The sequence below is a fragment of the Corvus kubaryi genome, unplaced genomic scaffold (assembly GCF_017639235.1).
Source record: "Corvus kubaryi isolate FWS band 111438036 unplaced genomic scaffold, C.kubaryi_AGA036_p1.0 66, whole genome shotgun sequence".
In the NCBI taxonomy this organism is placed as follows: Eukaryota; Metazoa; Chordata; class Aves; order Passeriformes; family Corvidae; genus Corvus; species Corvus kubaryi.
This window is the reverse complement of record NW_024582054.1, coordinates 9,734,008-9,753,723: the sequence shown is the minus strand read 5'-3', so window position 1 is coordinate 9,753,723 and position 19,716 is coordinate 9,734,008. Positions and strand designations below refer to the sequence as shown.

At 38.1% G+C, this 19,716-nt stretch overlaps 1 protein-coding gene across 5 annotated transcripts in view; it reads left to right on the top strand.

Annotated features, from left to right (window-relative positions):
• The window catches only part of STRN3 (striatin 3), a 61,543-nt gene extending 51,570 nt beyond the window's left edge, over positions 1–9,973 (top strand). For all 5 annotated transcript variants that reach the window (XM_042047043.1, XM_042047047.1, XM_042047045.1 and 2 more), the window contains 8 exons: positions 376–551; positions 681–728; positions 2,451–2,572; positions 3,210–3,377; positions 3,629–3,769; positions 5,689–5,796; positions 8,075–8,161; positions 8,280–9,973. In XM_042047043.1, coding sequence (XP_041902977.1) covers positions 376–551; positions 681–728; positions 2,451–2,572; positions 3,210–3,377; positions 3,629–3,769; positions 5,689–5,796; positions 8,075–8,161; positions 8,280–8,449 — 1,020 coding nt within the window. In that variant the 3' untranslated portion in view covers positions 8,450–9,973. The remainder of the gene's footprint in view (positions 1–375; positions 552–680; positions 729–2,450; positions 2,573–3,209; positions 3,378–3,628; positions 3,770–5,688; positions 5,797–8,074; positions 8,162–8,279) is intronic.
• The last annotated feature ends 9,743 nt before the right edge of the window (positions 9,974–19,716 follow it).

The window sequence follows — 19,716 nt, the reverse complement described above, 5'->3', positions numbered from 1 at the left end:
GGGGTACAGACAACATGATACGCAATGACACATTTCTCTTTCTTCAAGGAAGAAGAATTAGTGTCATTGCATGAAAGGATTAAAATCAGTTTTGAAAATCAAGTCTTCTGTGTATTTAACATTATATATCGTTCCAGCCTGGGTCAAAGGAAACTGTTGCAGACTGCCTAGATGGCCAGATGGGGTTATAGATAGATAGATAGATAGATATATATATATATACACAAATCAGTAGGTAAATGCAAACTTAAGATTGAATATATATTAGCTGAGTCAAGCATAGGCTGTTTTCCAAAAAAAATGGGGGGATATATATATAAAAGATGTATTTTAAAATCCAAGATAAAATTACACCTTTGCTTTTCTTCTTTTAAGTTGCCAGCCAATAAAGATGCCTTCCGAAAGACATGGAACCCTAAGTATACGCTACGCAGTCATTTTGATGGAGTGCGAGCATTAGCTTTTCATCCTGTAGAGCCTGTGCTGGTTACAGCCTCTGAGGACCATACTCTAAAACTTTGGAATTTGCAGAAAACGGTTCCTGCCAAAAAGCAAGTATATGGGTTTTTATAAAACATCACTGGTGTTTTACATGCCTTTGAAATTGATTAAACTCTTATGTTTTCAGAATTTTTCAGTAAAGATTTCATGTAGTGTAATAACTCTTCTTTCTCTTTCAGGAGTGCCTCTTTAGATGTAGAACCCATCTACACATTTAGGGCCCACATGTAAGTGACATTATTCATGGCTGATAAATATATTGTTGTTATCTCATGTATTCATAAAAAACTTCAGTGTAAAAGCCACAAATGATACTATTTTTACATTGTTTAGACAAGGCCCATTATACTTTGTAAAGCAGCTTAATACCAAGCAAGCCCCTGTCATGAATTGCAGAGTCAATGATAACACAAGAAGAAAGTGGCAAATTTGTTTAGCTGCAGTGGAAAGGAGAGATTATAGATGATGATAATGTAATCACCTAAGACGTGTCTCGGACTGTGGATTTTATATGTAATATGTGGAAAAGATGAGTAAGGTAGAGGCTAGTCTTGGCTACTGTCTTCAGATGCAGGTCTGTGTCTTAGTGATTTTTCGGCTTGTGTTAACTGCTTTATTACTGCCTGAGTTTCACTTCCTAATTTTGAATTCTGCTTTCTTTCAATAAGAGGGCAAGATAAAAACACACAGTTGATAGCCAGAGTAGTACTTTGCTTATATAAGTAAAGATCCACTCTCCGACCCAGTTAGCAGGTAAGCTTCAAGAGAGTTCCTTGATAAGCATGGAAGTGGATGGCACTTCTTGTGCTGGCCTCAAAAACAACAAAAAAGAAAATGAATTCATAGTTTGTATTAGGAAATTATACATGCTTCCTCTTCCCTTACGCCACATGATAGAACATGATGTCTTACTTCTGCACTTACTAGCTAAAGCATAAAACACTCTTCCCTAGGATTGGGTTACCAGTTTGTCCTCATGTTGAAATATAAGTTCTTGTAAGTAATACAGGGGGTCACTGACCAATTGAATTCTCCAGATCTCTGTCTAAATTTAAGCTGTTACTTGTGTATTTGTTAGTGAATATTCAAAGTAAGGTTTGGGAAAGTTCTGATACAGAACTAATCCCCACCCTATGACTTCTAGTGTGATATAGCAAAGTAATTTTACTGTTTTTCCCCTCAGGCAATTATTGAGCAACATTGCCCTTCTGCCCATCTTCATTCTTCGTTTTACCAAATATATAGGTGGATTCAGCCAGTAGTCTTCCTTTTCAACATCTTCAAATATGTAATTCTAGTTTGTTTATCTGCACTCATTTTTATCATGAGCATGGCTGTCAAATGACCCAGACACCTAGTTTGGGGATGTGGTTTTACAGTACAGTTAAACTTGTGGTAGTAGTGTGTCCAAAGTAGTATACCTCTTTCTCCCTGGGCTACAACCTGTGCTTGTGTGGTATCACAGCAAGCAGGTTGAAGAAGTTAAACCAGTAGGAGTCTAAATTTGGCCAAAAGGTACAATTTCTAGGTTTGTTTTTCTGAACCAGTTTCCTGGAGCATAGGTTATTATCTGTTCCTTAAAGTAGGATGAGAAGATCGTTGCCAGGGAGGAGGGGGGCTGCAGCCACCTCTTTCTGCACAGCTAGCTATTAGATTGGCATAGACACGCTGTAGAAACTCACCATTTGTAGTGTAGGTACACTGAGAAATCAGGTGGTGTTCTTTGAATTGCTTCAATTTGCATAGTTTTAGTTAATTACTTATCATTATTTTAATAGATGTTGATATCACTTGTTGAGACTTAAAAAATGTTTTAATAGAATTGTTTCTATGAAGAGGTTTGTAACTGCTTAAGCCAATCCAGATGTTTTTTTGAAAGCAGATAGCCAGATTTTCACTTCTCTCCCATAGGCAATTACCAATCAGCTTTTTTCTCTGTCTCTGAATAGTGGACCTGTATTGTCATTGGCAATTAGTTCCAATGGAGAACAGTGTTTCAGTGGTGGTATTGATGCAACCATCCAGTGGTGGAACATGCCTAGCCCTAATGTGGATCCATATGATACCTATGGTAAGTACCTTTTAAAAGATAAACAACTTATTGTCTTGAACATTATTTTTCCACTTGATGTTAATATGTTTATTAGAGCTTTTTTGAAATATTACTGCCATTTATCAGCTACACTGTGTGTTTTCAACTACTTATGTGTGGCAAATATTAGTTATTTATTCCCACTTGCACTGGTGATGTACTTTGTGTAGAACTGTAATAGGGAGACTTAGGAATTCATGAGATTTATGCAGTAAAGAAAAAATTAATCATAACTTATATTTTTGAGAAGCAAAAAATTTTGAACCAGAATTACAACTTCTTAATGGTTATTTATTTCTTCTGATGGAAATTTACCAGAAAACTAAGATAAATGTTGTTTCAGTTGTTTGTGGGGTTTTTTTGTTGGCTGGTTTGGTTTTATAGGGTTTTTTTTGTTTGAGTTTTTGTTTGTTTGTTTTCCTGGTTGGTTGGTTTTTTTGAGAAGGATGACAGTGGTTGTGCAAAATGACTTGTGTAATATTCTAGCTGTTGCTTAGACAGGAGGGGCAGGGGCAACATACAACTGTTTTATGTGGAATTTAATTTTTGTTGAGGTACAAGAAATACTTAATGTTTCTTCACTAAAAAGATTTCATTTCTGAACTTTTTTTTCCAGAGCCAAACGTTCTAGCTGGCACATTAATTGCTCACACAGATGCAGTCTGGGGTCTTGCTTACAGTGGTGTAAAGAATCACTTACTGTCTTGTTCAGCAGATGGCACTATTAGGTTATGGAACCCACCGGAAAAAATTCCCTGTATTTGCACTTACAACGGAGAGAAAGGTAACTTTTTGCAATGGTCTTGAAAATCTGTTATGAGGCAGCTGATGATGCATCCAGGCTCATTATCTCCATTTATCCAAACTAGGTAACAGAGCTAAAGGAGGAACTTGTAATAAAATAATCATGGTGCTGTAGCATTAATTTAAAGAAAGGTGCAAATTTCTTCTTTGAAGTATGAGCTTAAATGTTTAAACTGTCAGGAATTTTTAAAGTGTTTTGATCTTTCTAAAGATATTTTTCTCTCTTTCTAGAGCATGGAATACCCACATCAGTCGACTTCATAGGTTGTGACCCTGCTCATATGGTGGCATCTTTTAACACTGGCAGCACAGTCATCTATGATTTAGAAACATCCCAGTCAGTGGTAATGTTTTCATCACAAGTAGAATCTGGTAAGTAGACCTCTTCCATAATAAATAGCCATCTTGGATGAGGTACCTGTTATATTATATGGTACCTCATTGTATGGTGTAGTAAATAAAAAAAATTTTACTCTTCTTCTGCATCATTCAGTTTGAAAGATGGTTAGATGCTTAAAGATGCTTGGAACAAACACTGTGGAAAGGTGTTTCAGCCCCTCTATTCTGGTCTTGTGAGACCCTGCCTGGAGTGCTGCGTCCATCCCTGGGGTCCCAGCTGTTGGACTGAGTCCAGAGCAAGGCCATGAGGGTGATTCCAGAGCTGGAACACCTCTCCTGTGAAGACAGGCTGAAAGGGTCGGGGTTGTTCAGTCTGGAGAAGGTTCTTGGGAGACATTATCGTGATCTTCCAGTACCTAAAGGAGCCTACAAGAAACTTGGAGAGGAACTTGTTGATACAAGGGCATATGGTGACAAGACAAGGGGGAATGGCTTCAAACTGAAAGAGAGTAGGTTTAGATTAGTTATTAGGAACAAGTTCTTTACTGTGAGAGTGGTGAGGTGCTGGCAGAGGTTGCTCAGAGAAATTGTGGATGCTCTGTCTCTGGGAAGTGTTCTAGGCCAGGTTGAATGTGGCTTTAAACAGTCTGGTTTAGTGAATGGTGCCCTGTTGCAGGGGAAATTGGAACTAGATGATATTTAAGATCCCTTCCACCCAAGCCATTTTATGACTATTAACAGGATTTGAAAGTAGTTAGAGATAGTGAAAGTGACAGTTACTGTTCTCTAAGATTTTTTAAGATTCAATTGTCTGCTTTGTTCATTAAACCACATTTTTCATCATATAGCCTTGACATGGAGGATATTAAGACAAGTAGGTGAATAATAGGTGTATTAAACAGAATATTTAGTTTAGGGTAGAATTCTGCTCATGTTGGGATTAAGCACAGTTTCTTGTGGAACTCTTTAGAAATCTTGTTGCTGCAAATAAAGTGTTACAGAGAGGTAGCTCATTAAGAATTAATTGCATGTGTCTGATGAAACTCTAGATAGATGAGACTTTTCGTGAACCTCCTAAAGTGGTTCGTAAGGAAAGCCTCCAGTTCCTGCTCATTCCTTTCTATAAAATGTGATCTAAAAGAATAGTGCAACGGGAGAATTTGCTTCTCCCCTCTAATTAGTCTAGTTTACTTAATAATTGAACTTACAGACTTCACCACAGGTTGCAAAACTGTGTAAAAGCTATCTTACAGATACCTCGTGCAAAGCCTGACATTGAAGTGAGAAGGAACATCACAATTTGGAGAAATACCTTTTCTAGTCTGAAGAGAAACTTTTAAATGGAATCAAGAAAAATAAGGCACAGCAATTGGGATACCAAGATGAGAAAGTTTTTTTTTTAAAGGGTATCCTGTAGACTGCTAAAGAGATTTTAAACCATTCATTGTTTAAGTTGAAATTGAAGACACACATATATCTGATAGAATCTAAGAGGTTAGGTTGACTTCGGTTATTTGGATTCTCTGATCTAGTAGAAGGTGTCCGTTCCAACCCAAACCATTCTGTGACTCTGTCTTTTTTTCTCCCCCCCAGCTAAATATTTTTTGATGTGGAGGTGTAAGAGCTGTGTGCTGAACATATATTACACATGCTACAGTTTGTTTCTACTTGGCTAGTGCTGCCCTGCCGTACTTGCTCGGTTTTATCTCTCAAGAGTCTTTCATGGGTGTAAACTACTTGTAAGCTTTAACCTTACAGTACTTTGGCTAGAGTCTGCCTCACTTTGCCCCATCCTGTAAAGCAAGAAGCTTTATTTCTTAGGAGATCCGTTGATCCTAAAATGTTGTTTACCTAATATTAGTTAATATGGTAAAGTGTAATGCTAAAATACTGTCACTTTAACTTTAACATTTTCTTTAAGGCAAATGAATATTCTTTTATTTTATTTTCAGGTGTACAATCAAATAATCATATTAACAAGGTAGTAAGTCATCCCACACTTCCTGTAGCTATCACAGCACATGAAGATAGACACATCAAATTTTTTGACAACAAAACGGGTAAGGATAAAGAGAACCTAAGTTGTGCATATGAATATGTTTAAAGAAATCTGGATGAGATGGGGGCAATCCATTTGTAGAAAACTTACTAGTCATGTAGTCTTACACAAAACAGAACTTCTGGTATTTCTAAGATTAAACCTTTTCAGTACCTTCTCTGTGAAATAGTGATATGTGTTGCAATTGCGACTTCAAAAGTCAGAAAACACTCTCAAAACAGGCAGAGAGAGTTGTGAGGGACAAGAAAATGGTCTTTAATTGTAGAGTACGTTTGCTTTGTTCCTTTTTTCATCATTTCCATGCTTTTAACTCTAAGCATGTGTCAGTTACGTTTTTCAACTGGTAGTTGAAAGTAGTAAAAAAGATGGCTTAGTACCTGTTAGGGCAAGAAATAACCCGGAATTCATTGTGGTAATGAAATCCTGTGTTATACTTAAGTTGTTGATTAAGTTTATAAAACAGAAAAGGATCTGGAAAAACGAAGGTAAAGAAGGCTGTAGGGGAAAACTGCACTGTCTGTCATGACAAAAATGTTGGAATAATTGTAAGAGCAAAATTAAACTTCCGGTTTGTGAAATTACCTGTCACTTCCTACATGTTATCCTATCGAAGTTGGAAGAAAAAAAAAAAATACCAGGCTCACTTAAAGTAAGCACGTGCAAAACCCCCATTTAAAGTGTGTTTGATTTGGGGCCCAGTAGGGGATGGTGTTCCTGGGGTTTTTGTTTTTGAAAGCAAAAAGCTGGACGTTTTTTCCTCTTTGCACCTGCCATGAACATATGTATTTGAATTGTGGTCATTAAATGCATTGTGTTGATGTTGCTGAAATTAATATTTATTACTTCAAGAAACAAAGAATAAGGAAAAAATCTGCATGAAAAAATAATTGGGTCAAAGACAGGAAACAGAGGGTAGAAGTAAATGGTCTTTTTGTGGAATAAAATATCGGTGGGTCTGGAGAGATCAGCAGTAGTTCAACGTAATGAGCCATCTGAACAGAGAACAGTATATTGGCAGTTAACTGACATTCATTAATTTAGGTTATTAAACATGAAGGCTGACAAGGAAGAACTGGAGATCTTAATAGACATAAAAGCAGGCAAATTAAATTCCATGTGGATAAATGTGAGATGATACATGTAAGGAAAAATAAACATTGTAATAAAAAATAATAATCACTGGGCTGACTGTTCTTATTCAAAGTAGAACTTTGGAGTTATAATAAGAGGTTGGATAAAAATACCAGTTTGTTGCTTAGCAGTCACAATAGCAAAATCCATATTAGAAGGGGGGAAAGGAATCGAAAGCAAAAGGGAACATTTTTAATACCTTTGTATGAATACTTTGTATGAAGTCTTCCTTGTCTCAAAAGGGATATAGCCAAATTAATATGTTTCAGACAATGGTTAAAAAGGTGATTGAAGATCTTCAGTAGCTTTGAGCTTCTTCAGGAAGAATCTTAGAAACTAAATAGACTGAGATTCTTCAGGAAAACGAACAACTGAACAAAGCTGATATACTTCATGTTGGTCATGGTCTTACAGGGATTTATTTGCTCTCTTTTTCAACATATGAACTGAGGTTCAGTTGCTAATCCCCAACAGGTGATAGGCTCAAAACAGAAAGGAGGTGGTGGTTCTTCTGTGCAGTTAAACATTCCAGAACACCTTCCAAAAAGCATAATGAGGTGCTAAAAGATGTTATTAAGTGTCCGGGAACAGAGGTCAGCGAAAAGAAATGCATTAAGAGTAGTCGAATGCAGAGTTAACCCTTCTGGTTTGTGGCATAACCAAACAGTTAATTGTTAGAAGCTGGAGAGTATTTTGGGCAAGTATTGCCTATAGTTGCCTTATTTTTCTCTCCTAGCAGTGACAGAGATAGATGGACCATTGATATGGCTAAGTAAGTCTTGTTTCATAAAGCTTCATCAACACTCTCTCCTACTGGGGCAGTTATTAGGACATTTCAGGGACTAAAAATTGAGGTTCTCACCCAGTCATTTTAGGTCTTCATTGTTGTTGCTGCCAATAAAGATGCCAAGTGGATAAAAAGATTGCTTACAATGACAATACTTTTTTGAGAGTCGTATGTTGTTTACCCTTATGTTTATGTAAGAGTCTGCAGTTGAAACTTCGTAATTTCTAATGGAAAAGGACCATTCAAATATTACCGGAATCTAAATAAGCATGTTATCTTATATTGCATTTAATAGGGATGGGTTGGTTTTTTTCAAATAATCAATACTTCACAGGAAATTTACTGTTTATTTTTCTTTTAGGTAAAATGATCCATTCTATGGTTGCTCACTTGGATGCTGTCACAAGTCTAGCTGTAGATCCTAATGGAATCTATTTAATGTCTGGAAGTAAGGGGTTTTTTCATATTCTGTATGTTCTGTATAAATTTTGCATTTATGATGAACTGAATTTCTGACAAATATAACCTTATCTTTTGTCTTTTTCCTTTCTTTCTTTCCTAAACAGGCCATGATTGTTCCATTAGGTTGTGGAATTTGGACAGCAAGACCTGTGTGCAAGAAATAACAGCTCATAGGAAAAAGCTGGATGAATCAATTTATGATGTAGCATTTCATCCTTCAAAAGCATATATTGCCAGTGCAGGAGCTGATGCCCTTGCCAAAGTATTTGTGTGACATAGCAGAACAAACCTGCATCATAACAGCAGGTCTGTTTGGACAAAAAAGAGGGAATGCGTCACTGCCATCAATTGTAAGGTTACCAATAAGACACTACATCTGATCTGCCTGGGTGAAGGCTCTTAATTGGGGCAGGTGTAAGTTGGTGAAAAGTCACCACATCCTGAACAATGTCAGGCTCATTCATTTAACTGTAATTACTGTATTTGGGGGGGTGGGGACAAATACAAAAAAGAAAACCAGTATTTGTAGCCTTGACTGGATATGAACTGAGCGTATGTCTGTTCTTTAGGTGTCTTTAAGCAAACGTGGAGTCTGATCTTACAAAAGACTTTTATTTTGGACTCTGTGTGCTGCCTTAGGGTTAGGAATGTGGTGCTCTTGTGGGGGGAAGTGAGCTCCAAGAATAGCTTTCTTTTCATCTCTTAGTAATCTTCTGTTTATCAGTTGAATGCCACAGATTCCCCTTTTAAACTTTTATTTTGCTTTAAAGAAAAGGAAATTTAACTTAAAATATTTTAGCATTAGTTGCACAAAATGTTTGGATAAAATTCTAGTTTTTATAAGTCTTTTTATATATTTAGCCTGTCACAACAGTGCTCAAGATTGTATTGATAATGTTTTTCTGCATTATAGAACCCTAAAACACAGAGATCTCACTGACCCGCTGCCGTGTAACCACAATCTTCCCTTCTTTTGCCTAATACAGCTCAGCTAAGTCCTTGCTTAAGGATGCTAATTCATCATCATCGCATAACTGTCTTCATAAATAAAGGACTGTAAAATGTGTTCTAATGAAACACAGAGGGGTTAACACCCCTGAATGAACTCTTAAAAAAAAATTAATCTTGGCATCCTATCACTATGTGATATTTTGTACATCTTACTGTATTTACGAGTTTATTTATCAAGGATTACCCATCTTGCTAATGGCCTATTGTTATTTATTTCACTTTTTGTTGGTCTTTATATCCTTTTATGTAGTGTGTTAAAGGGCCCTGTATATCTGTTATGGCACTCTTTGAACAGTCTGAAATAATGAGAAAATGGGACATTTGATAATTCTAAAGTTGCAAACCAAGAAATTCTTTTTCCTCTGGTTAAGTACCTGGAGTGGAATTGATTCCAGAAAACCAATCTTGTTTCAAAACCTTTGGAGTGAAAATTATTTTTATTTGCATTTCAAATAGAATACAAACGTAGTTAATTCAAGATTCATAAATCTGCTGTGTTTTGACTAGTTATTCCCTGCTTTTATTTTATTTTTCAGATGTGCTTCAGTTTATGATGTAACTAAAAATTTTGTTTGTGTAATGCATGATTAATACAAAAAAGTATTTTTTCTAGTCTTCCACAAAACTTTTCTGATCAGTTTGCGAGTTTTGATGAGTTTTGTAAGGTTTCTGTTTTACAAACTATGAATCAGCAAATTTTTAAGATTGTACCACATAGCAAAAGTACAGCTGTTGAAAAATAATGTATATAAAATGCATATAATAAATATTAAATGGTGTACCTGTATGTTACTGTTGGCTACATTATTTTGTGTTGCACAGTTTGAAAGAGTCATTCTACAAATTACTAAATTAGGTCTCAATTTTAGCAAAATGACCATTTGTTTATTACGCTTATAAGCTGCTTTGCTTTTGCAAGATTGTTAATAGTTGTCTGGATGTTGACCAACTGTTCAGTTTCAAGCAGCAGTACCCACATATAAGAACATGTTTCCACAGTGTTTTAAAAGATTTTTACAAGAACAAATTGAAAATTGCTAGTGTATTCTTAGAGCCCTTATAAGATGATAATTACAGCGTTTTTCATTATCTTTGCATATGATGCGATTCTGAAGTGATTTAGGAGCCAGAAAGGTACTCTGTTTTTATTTCAAACTGCCACTGAATTGTTATGTTGAATTTAAAAAGAAGTAAAATTTCTAAATGCCTAAAATATGCCCATCTATCTTACCTTTGTCCATTTCTTCCCAAGTCCTCCCATAAAGACGCACAAAAAACTAAACTGAAGGTCAACATTTACCTATTCTGTGACGAGTCACTTTGCTCAAAGTGTATCAGCAGAAACAGAATACCACAATATGAATACTTTCATGTAAAGTAGTATGTTTAGGTATAAGTTAACTAAAGCTAGAACATGTTCCTATAAGTGGTTTAACTGCATTGTTCCATGTAAGTTTCCAGTTTTCCAGTAAGATTGTATTTCATGCCATCTCATGTCAAGCAAATTAGAATTAAAAAAAAAAAAAAAAAGGAAAGAGGTGCTCATGGTAGGCAGAATACTGCAGTTATATTTTGGAATTAATTTTGTTTTAGTAATAATGTTGCATTGCTTGAAATGTTACAGTAAATTATAATTGTGTAGGAATTGGAGGATTTTGTCCTTTATCATGAAGATTGAGGTGAGGCCTTTCAGTAATTGCTTGTAGGACACTAAGACTTTACTTTTGAAAGTAACATTCAGCTGATTTGCACTTTTTGTTCTTTCCAGTCTAAAGCATTCATCTAATCAACAGACAAGAGAGTATTTGAATTTTATTGGAAGTAATTTCATAATCGCCTTTTCTGAAGCCAAACATTGTTTCTGGCAGCTTTTCCAGACTGCTGCATTTTAATGCTTAAATAAAATGTGATTGTTTAATAAACATTACCGTGCATAACATTTACCTTTTTTTTTAAATTGTATTAAAATTGAAATGATAAAACCAAAAATATTTGCTTATTTTCCTTAATTGAAATATTAATGGTCATCTTAGTTCACTAATGCATAGTGGATCAAATGCTATTGTGAGGAATCATTTATTGAATATTACCAAAAATTTCTAATAGAGTCTTAGTTTATTTTCTGTGGGGTATAACATGCTAAAACCTTTATTTGTTGGTTTTGAGTTTTTTAGAACAGAAGAGCTATAGTACTGGTGATGGGGAAAATGATAGTGCTGAATGAAATGGTTTTTAGAAAAACACCTCAACTTTTGAAAGGACTTACTTACTTCTCTTTTGTGAGACCCAAAGGACCAGTGCTCAGAACCTGAATGGAAAGATATCTGAATGTGTTTAATAATACACTTAGCATTTAGGGTGTGATTGATGTTAACAGACTTAGTCTCCATCTTGCTTTTTGTTGTTGGATCTGCTGTTTTAAGCCGATCAGTGGTGACTGTAGTCCACTATAGCATAAATAGTGGTATGCAGTCCACATAAATAGTAAATACACATGAAAAAGAGTGTAACAAGCCTTGGTTAAGAACCTTCCCCAATTTAGAAATACTAAGGACAATTTATTTGCCAGGAGAAAATTGGTATCAGAGGCCATTTTGCATATTGTATGCTAATTTATTTTGAAACTGATAGCACACTTTGTCCAGGCATGCTCTTATTATTATGTGCTTTAATTTACTTTAAAAACTGATGGCACTCTGCTCTAGCGCTTCCCATCTCACATCAGTGGAAAGCCCCTTGGTCACACAGTGCTGACTGCTTGCATTTTTGTTTGTTTGGTTTCATAGACTCATAGAAAGGCCTGGGATGGAAGGGACATTAAAGATCACCTAATTCCAAGCCTGTACCCCCACCATGGACAGGGGCAGCTTCCACTAAATAGGTTATTGCCCCATCCAACCTGACCTTCAGCACTTCCTGGGGTGGGGCATCTGCAGCTTCTCTGGGCAACCTGTGTGCCAGTCACTCACCACCCTCACAGTACAGAATTTTTTCCTGGTATTGAATTTAACCTGTTCTCTTTCAGTTTGAAGCCATTTCCCCTTGTTCTGTCACCACATGATTGTGTAAAAAGCCCCTCTCCAGCTTTCTTACAGGCTCCCTTCAGCTACTGGAAGGCCATAATTAGGTCAGCCCAAAGCCTTCTCTTCTCCAGGTTGGCCAGCCCTGACACTCTGAGCCTTTCCCCACAGGAGAGGTGCTCCATCTCTCTGATCATCTTGGTGGTCTCTCTTCTGGGCTCACTGCAGCAGGTCCATGTCCTTCCTGTGCTGGGACCCCAGAGCTGGATGCAGCACTGCAGGTGGGGTCTCACCAGAGCGGAGCAGAGGGGCAGAATCCCCTCCCTCTCCCTGCTGCCCACGCTGCTCTGGATGCAGCCCAGGACACCATTGGCTCTCTGGGCTGCCAGTGCCCATGGCTGGGTCATGTCCAGCCTCTCACCCAGCAGCACCCCCAAGTCCTTCTGGGCAGGGCTGCTCTCCATCTGTTCATCCCCAGCCTGTGCTGATACCTGGGGTTGTCCTGACCCAGCTGCAGCACCAGCACTCGGTCTTGTTAAAACTCAGGAGATTCCCATGGACCTGCTCCTGGAGCTTGTCCAGGTCCCCCTGGATTGCATCCCATCCTTCAGTTGTGTCAACCACACCACTCAGCTTATCACTACAGTGTGTGTGTGTGTATTATATACACATGCATATATTTATGTTCTGCCTTTAAGAACTTCTTAAAAAAAAAAAAAGGTGGCTTCAGAATTGTTTTGAAATGCTACTTCTGAGATGAGCAAGGAATGTTTTAAATTCCATTTTCATACTTGCTCTGTTGATACTTTGAGAATGTACACCCTTGAGTTATAGGCAGATTGAATTATTAACAGATTTTTTTTTAAGAAATAGTTCAAGCTACACGAACTTTAAAATGTCATAAAAATGTATTGGTTTGTTTTCTAATTTTTAATATAGAAACAAACTTCAAGTTGATAATGTAAAACATGCTTTCTTTTTAGTTCTCCCTTTTAGCTCTTCCTCCTGAAAGGTCATGTCGTGTTCCAGCTGACTCGGTCTGGTTTTCCTGGAGCAAAGTCACTGGGGAAGCCGGGCATTGGCCAACCCTCAGCCCTCCTAGTGCCCTGAGTGTGTCTGGGAGCAGTGCTGGGGTGTTTTAACTTGGTAGTAGCAAAAATTTTGCTTTGATTTGCTTTACATCACATTATGTTTTGCCTTTTTTAAAATTTGCTTTACATTCTCTTAGGCTAAGCTGTTGCTGGTTGTTAGCTATTGACTGCTAACAAATAGCAGTTTACCCATTTAATAGCTTAATCTGTGAATATTGTAACAGTTGTCTTCAGTTACATGGAGAATACCTGTAGTGTTGTGTTACTTAAATCTTACCAGTGCTGGAAAGCTTTTCATACTCTTATTTAAAATTGATTCAAATTAAAATCTTCCTAAACTAAAGAATTGTGCTGTGAATTTATATATATATTTATAAAACTAAGACTACAGGTAGGATTTTAATACAAGTGATCTTGTACTAGTTGTGTGGATTAAAGGCTGTCTCTTCAAAATGGAGTATTACGGGGAGCTGTATTTGTCTTAGCAAAGTCATAAAGTATTCATATTGACCCATTCTTTACAAATGGCATTAATTCTATGAAAAGATATGGTCTTTCAAATAAAAATGAAGATAATGGTAGTTTAATTGTTAACGTGGCTTGTAGAATTGTTTATTGCTATTACAAAAGATAGGTTTGAGTTTTATAACCTCTATAGATGAAATGCTCAGTTCTGCGTCAGTTAGAGTTAAGTATTTCACTTGGTGATCACGGAGTATTTGCTTTTGGGATATCTTTATCTTGGATGTATTGGAGACCCCTTAACCTGAAGGAAGAACACCACCACAAGACAATGATTTGCGGCTCTATCCTCAGCTTCCTTTCTGACAAATGGAATAGGCTGTGTGATCATTTTTGAAAAGCAATTTTCACAAGAGGAGCATTTTGGAGTTGAACATTTGTTATAATATTTGAAAGATTCATAACTCTGTTCAGTCTTAAGCATTCATTAGTGCCAGCTGACTTGCCAGCTTCCTTCTTCCATCTGCTTTTATCTTTCAGCTTTTCTTGAAAGCTTCAGAGGCTCCGAGGGGAGGAAAGAGTGGCTTGTATAAATGTTAGGTTGTGAATCTCTGTGTGATCTACAGAACGTCCATTTGAACTCGAGTTGAGAGGATGACTTCATAAGCTCTGTGCAGTCTTTTGGCCCACCCCCCGTGGGTGGAGGGAGCTGCTGGGGCTGGCTGGGCTGTAATGGCCATTTCTGGCCTGGAACAGAGCAAGGCTGCAGGAGTCCCACAACAAGCTGTGAGGACGCAGAGCAGGAGAGGTTTTACCCTCCATGCCTTCAGACATCGTGGTGTTGGTGGAGAAGGAGAGCTGTTCGTGTTGACCATTGTTGGTCACGTATCCTTGAGGTGTTTCCTGAGACTTGTCTCCACCTCACCATGGCTTGCCGTATGGCTGTTGGGAAGCTGTCATTGATCCTGGTGAACCTGGAGTGACTGGTTTCATCTGGGCACTTCTCAGACCATGCCTGATGGCTGCTGGGCTTTTGCTCGAGCACAGCAGCTGGCCATGAGGAGGTGGTTTTCCTTAGTGAAAGGAGGGCTGCCTAAGGTGATGATATTCTTGGGTGACTTTGTGGTGACTGGCCTTGTTGGCTTTTTTAAGCACCTTTTTTTCTATTATTTCAGGTATCTTTCCAGTTGATCTTTTGAACCTTGAAATGGGTGGATATCTGGTTTTTTTATTGTATCTTAATTAATATATCGGGCTTTTTTTTCTAGAGAAAGAGCTGCTTATTTGATTAGGGGCATCTTGCATCTAAGCTCTTGTGAGACTTACAATGCAGTGGGAATAAAGAGCTCTTGCTTCATGCAGAAGTAGTATCTTCCTTCTGGGAAATCTCAGCAATGGCTGGGAGAAAAACAATCAGACCCTATAGCTCTGTTGAGGAAATAACCTGTGTGCAGCAGGCAGGGAGGAGGGTGCTGGGTGTGCAGAGCAGGCTGCTGCAGCTCAGCTGTTAGGAAGTATCAGGCCTCTGGGTGAAGGGCAGTGGGCAGCTGGGGGCAGGAGCTCAGAAGCAGAAGCTCTTGGAACGGCCTGCAGCTGCTCTGCATGCACTGGTGCTGTGCTGGAGTCTGAATCATGGCTCTGTCTTACATGCCCGGTGCTTTTGGTGGACTGTCTGGTAGCCAGAGGTTTTCCCTGGATTCCCTCTGCTGGAGTTTTGTGGTGTTTCTTAGAAATACTATTGCACCTTAATGACAGCAAGTCTTGCATCCTCATTTCTAGGGTAGATGTTTGCAAAAACAGGAGCTGTGTGTTGGTTTCCTGAATTACTGATGTGACTCCCTTGCTTGAGATAACCCAGGTGACTCTGCTAATCTTAGTAAACATGGTTTTCTGTTAAGATTTAGCTGACAGATGCTGTACAGAATTTCTTAGAGGCTGGAAATATTTTCCCCAGTTTGACTGATTTAACACCCAGCAGTTTCCATGGTGCACATGCATTGTATTCTGTCAGATACCTTTTTTTGGCAGATACTTGGGCTTAACAGAAGCAACTGATCATGGTCACTTTCTCCTAATTGTTGGTGTCAGTCTAGTTTCTGTTTAGATTTGAGCAAATCTGACTATTGGGGAGTAAATTCCTTGTTGATATATTTGCTACCAACATGCTGTGCCAGACAGGTCTGGTTTTTTTTTTCTAAACTGGCTCCTAGTCCTCACCAGAATTAGTTCAAAAAATTTGTGTACCTCACCTAATTTAGAATGTTTAGATGAGAGAAAGCTGTTTTCCCATCTGCCTTTTCTGAACAAGTAGTATATTCTTAAAGTACCCAAGGGTGTCAAGAGAATGTCAGAAACTACATAACTGTGAGTTTGCTTTTCATTTGAAAAAATGACTATTTTAATTATATCGTTTGTTTGACTTGGAACTTACCAAAAATTTGAAAGTAGTGCTAAGTTAGTAATTTTTGTGATTTTCCCATCTAATTTAAAGTATTTTCCTAAATCTTGCCAGTCTTTTTCTCAATCTTTTGACTTCTTGTTGTCTCTAGCTTGTATTCTTTGGCAGATAATAGTTTATCATACTTGTAATCTGATCACATCCACCAGGGTAGAAAAACAGTTTTATATCCCTTTGCTTATGTTCTGCCATACTCCAATTGCCGTTAAGTAGTAAAGGCCATATCTGACTTCAGCAAAGGTTGGAAAAGTTTAGTTAACATTTGCTAACAAAAACAGCAGTGCAGGATTCCCATGCTGGTGTCTTAGGAACTGGTCCAGTATGAAGTTCAGCTGTAGGTTCAGTTCTACCCCAAGGCTGAGGGTCTATTCAAGCTGACAGCGCTGGGCTCCCAGGAGAGTGCCCTCAGCGTGAGCCTTGGCTTCTTGGCAGCAGGGAGCGATGCTACCTGCTCCTTCTGGCTGCAGCAAACAAACAGCCAGAGCAGGCTCCTTCCCTTCATCATCCTGGGCTGGCTAGGGATCAGCTGACCCTGCTGCTGTTTACAGGCAACTGCTCTGGGTGTGGATGCAGAGACAAATAGGACACGGTATTTGTTCGTATATAGATGCAGATTAATGTAAACAAATTACAGAGTAATAAAACAATAAATACCCTTCATTTCATGAAAGCGGCTTATGATCAAGGACACTTCACTAACCAGACTTGATTGTTTGAAAGGAAAGGAAATTTTGATCCTAATGAGATTAAAGTGGTCATTTGCTTCAAAGCAGAGATTAAGACCTGGGATTTAGTCATAGACAGCAAATTTTCAGGACCTATTCTTTCTTCAGCTGGAGCTAGAGGCAAAATTCTTGAAGTCAATGAGGGGAAAAGAATGCGTGCTCCAGTTGGTAGACATATATAACTGAAAAGTTGCTCATACTTCAGTTCTAAACTGTTCACTGGAAGTTTCCTTGTGTTTGGTGTCTCTATTTGGATGATAGGTGATCACAAGATATTCGGCCAAGTTCTGCTTCCACTTCTCAAGAGTACCACTTACGTTTACTGTCCCAGGACCAAACCAAAAAGCATTAATTTTATTAGACTGGGGATTTAAGTCCTCAGTTTCCAGGCAGTTTGTTTAAGAATAAAGTTGATTGTCCTTGATGGTGTGCTCAGGCCTTGTGTGACACTTGCATGGAACAGAGAAATTTTCTGTCATCTTTGTGGCTTTGATGCTTTCTGGAGCTGACATCCTTCAGCCTAATGAAAGGAGGGAAAGTGCGGACAAAATTGGTGGAGCTAGGTTGAGAGTTGTCCCGTAAGAAAAAAGACTTAAAAGCAAGACATAAGAAGTTGTCTCCATTTTTCTTCTTCAGAACAGGGAAGGTGAAAATATCCGTAATTTATGGGGCCATGCCTCATAGGAGGGAAAGCTTACATGACAACATTAATATGAAATGCAAATGGAAGTAATTAAAATATTTATGGGAGGATCTACTGTTCTGATGAGACTATACTAATGTGCCAAAACCCCAACCCTGTTCTTCTTTCTTTTTTCCTTCCCACTTCAAAATTGCTTTATAAGTTGTAGAGAATTCTAATTGTTGGCTTTTGATGCAAATGATTTTGGCTCATTTCTGCATAGCTCTTTATTGTCGTTGATTTTAAAAGCAAACTACATTTAAAGTGACTGTTTTCTCTTAGGAATTTCAGGATGGTCTTTCTTTTGGGTCTTTCTTGTTCCTTGCTGATTCAGTGTTAATAGTTTCACAGTGATAATAAAGGTTGGTCAACTTCTGAGACCCGTTTTGCATTCTGCTTGAGGATATAATCTAGAAGACTTTTGCTACCAGGTTGCAGGTCTGGCTGTATCAAGATTTCTCTGCAGTTTACTGACCTTCAGGCCTAGACTGTATATCTGCTTTTCATATATACTACACTTATCTGAGCTAGAAATAGCCATGCTACCATGAGATGTATATACAAAGTGATTCATGGTAAAGAGAGGACCTAAATGCCTAAGATTTGTGCAAGGTGCAAAATTGGAGGTGCAGAACATTTGTAATCAGAATCAGAGACACTGGCCTGAGTTTCCTTCTAAGACTGAGAAAGACATACTCCCACTGACACTGACAAAGGAAGTCATGCCCCTTTCTGTTACAAAATAGCCTGTGAGTGGAGAATTTACCCAGGAAAGATCTTGTGGCAGGGAATGCTTCCAGTGGTCAGGCTTATGTCCTAACCAAAGCATGACTGTGGGTTGTAGCTCTTCCTGGGAGTTGTCATGGTACAAAAAGGGATTTCAATTTATTTAGGACAGCAAATTAATAAAACTTTGTAAATTTAGGTTGCTCTAAGTGGGAAGGATGAGTTTTGAACTGTGTTAACTACTATTTCATGTAAAATTCAAAACAGCTGAATGGGAGTTACAGCTAAGTACCTAAATCCCTAACCTCAGAGTTTTCTACTCTTTTCTAAATGAAGAAATCTTTTTTTTTTTTTTTTTTTTGTGTGTGTTGATGTGATATGTCATCAGGACTGGGATTGCAAATCTGAGGCCCCCCTGAGTCTGAGTACTGTTCAGGGAAATGGGACATTGAAAATCACAAAGTGGTTTCAGTTGGAAGGGACCTTTTAAAAAATCACGTAGTCCACCCCCTTTACAATGGTTTTCATCACTCCCACAAGAGAACAGAACTGATCCCCTGCAGACCATATTTTTGACTGACCGCCCTAAATCTGCACCAGTGTTTCCCACTGTAGTTTGCACAACTGATGGTAGCTGCAGCTCTCTTCACGTTCTTTGTATTGCTTGGTCCAGCAGCGTAAGAATCCTTGTCTGTGGCTTTACTTACCGTGTTAAACAAACCAGAGCTTCACACCATGTCTGCTACCCTTCACCATGCTGTTCCTCCTCCAAATATCCCTTCTACTTACAGCACAGTCCACATCCTTTCCACCCTGCCTCTCTGTCTCACCAGGTCTCAATCCTTCTATCCTTATCCCACCGATGTTTTTCCCAGATTGAAACTGTGCTCACAAATGCTTGCTGGCACATAAACATTGTGTCTTTAAATAAGTGTTTTCTGTACTCCCTGAGTGTAATAGGAATGTATGAAGGGTGCAGGTAACATGGCATCACCATTCCTGTGAAATGGAAATATGTGGACACTTAGCTCTGCAACTTTCAGTGTCCTGGGGATGCAAGCCTGCTTTTTGTCTGATGAATGAATGAATTTGATGAATGAATGACATGAGTTAAAGCTGCCTATTTCTTTGCAATACTAAAAACAAAGTAGGAGCGAAAATCTGATTCTATCAGCCAGCACACAATTTATACTCAGAAGATTTAACTAGCATCATACCTAATATGAACAATGACTAAAACTTTGATATTCACTCATTCAAATTAAAGTATTTGTAAAAATAATACCCTTATTATTTGTGGATGATTTGGGATTTAAGATAATACAGTTAGGAAGCATCACATACAACTTACTCAAGCTATACTACA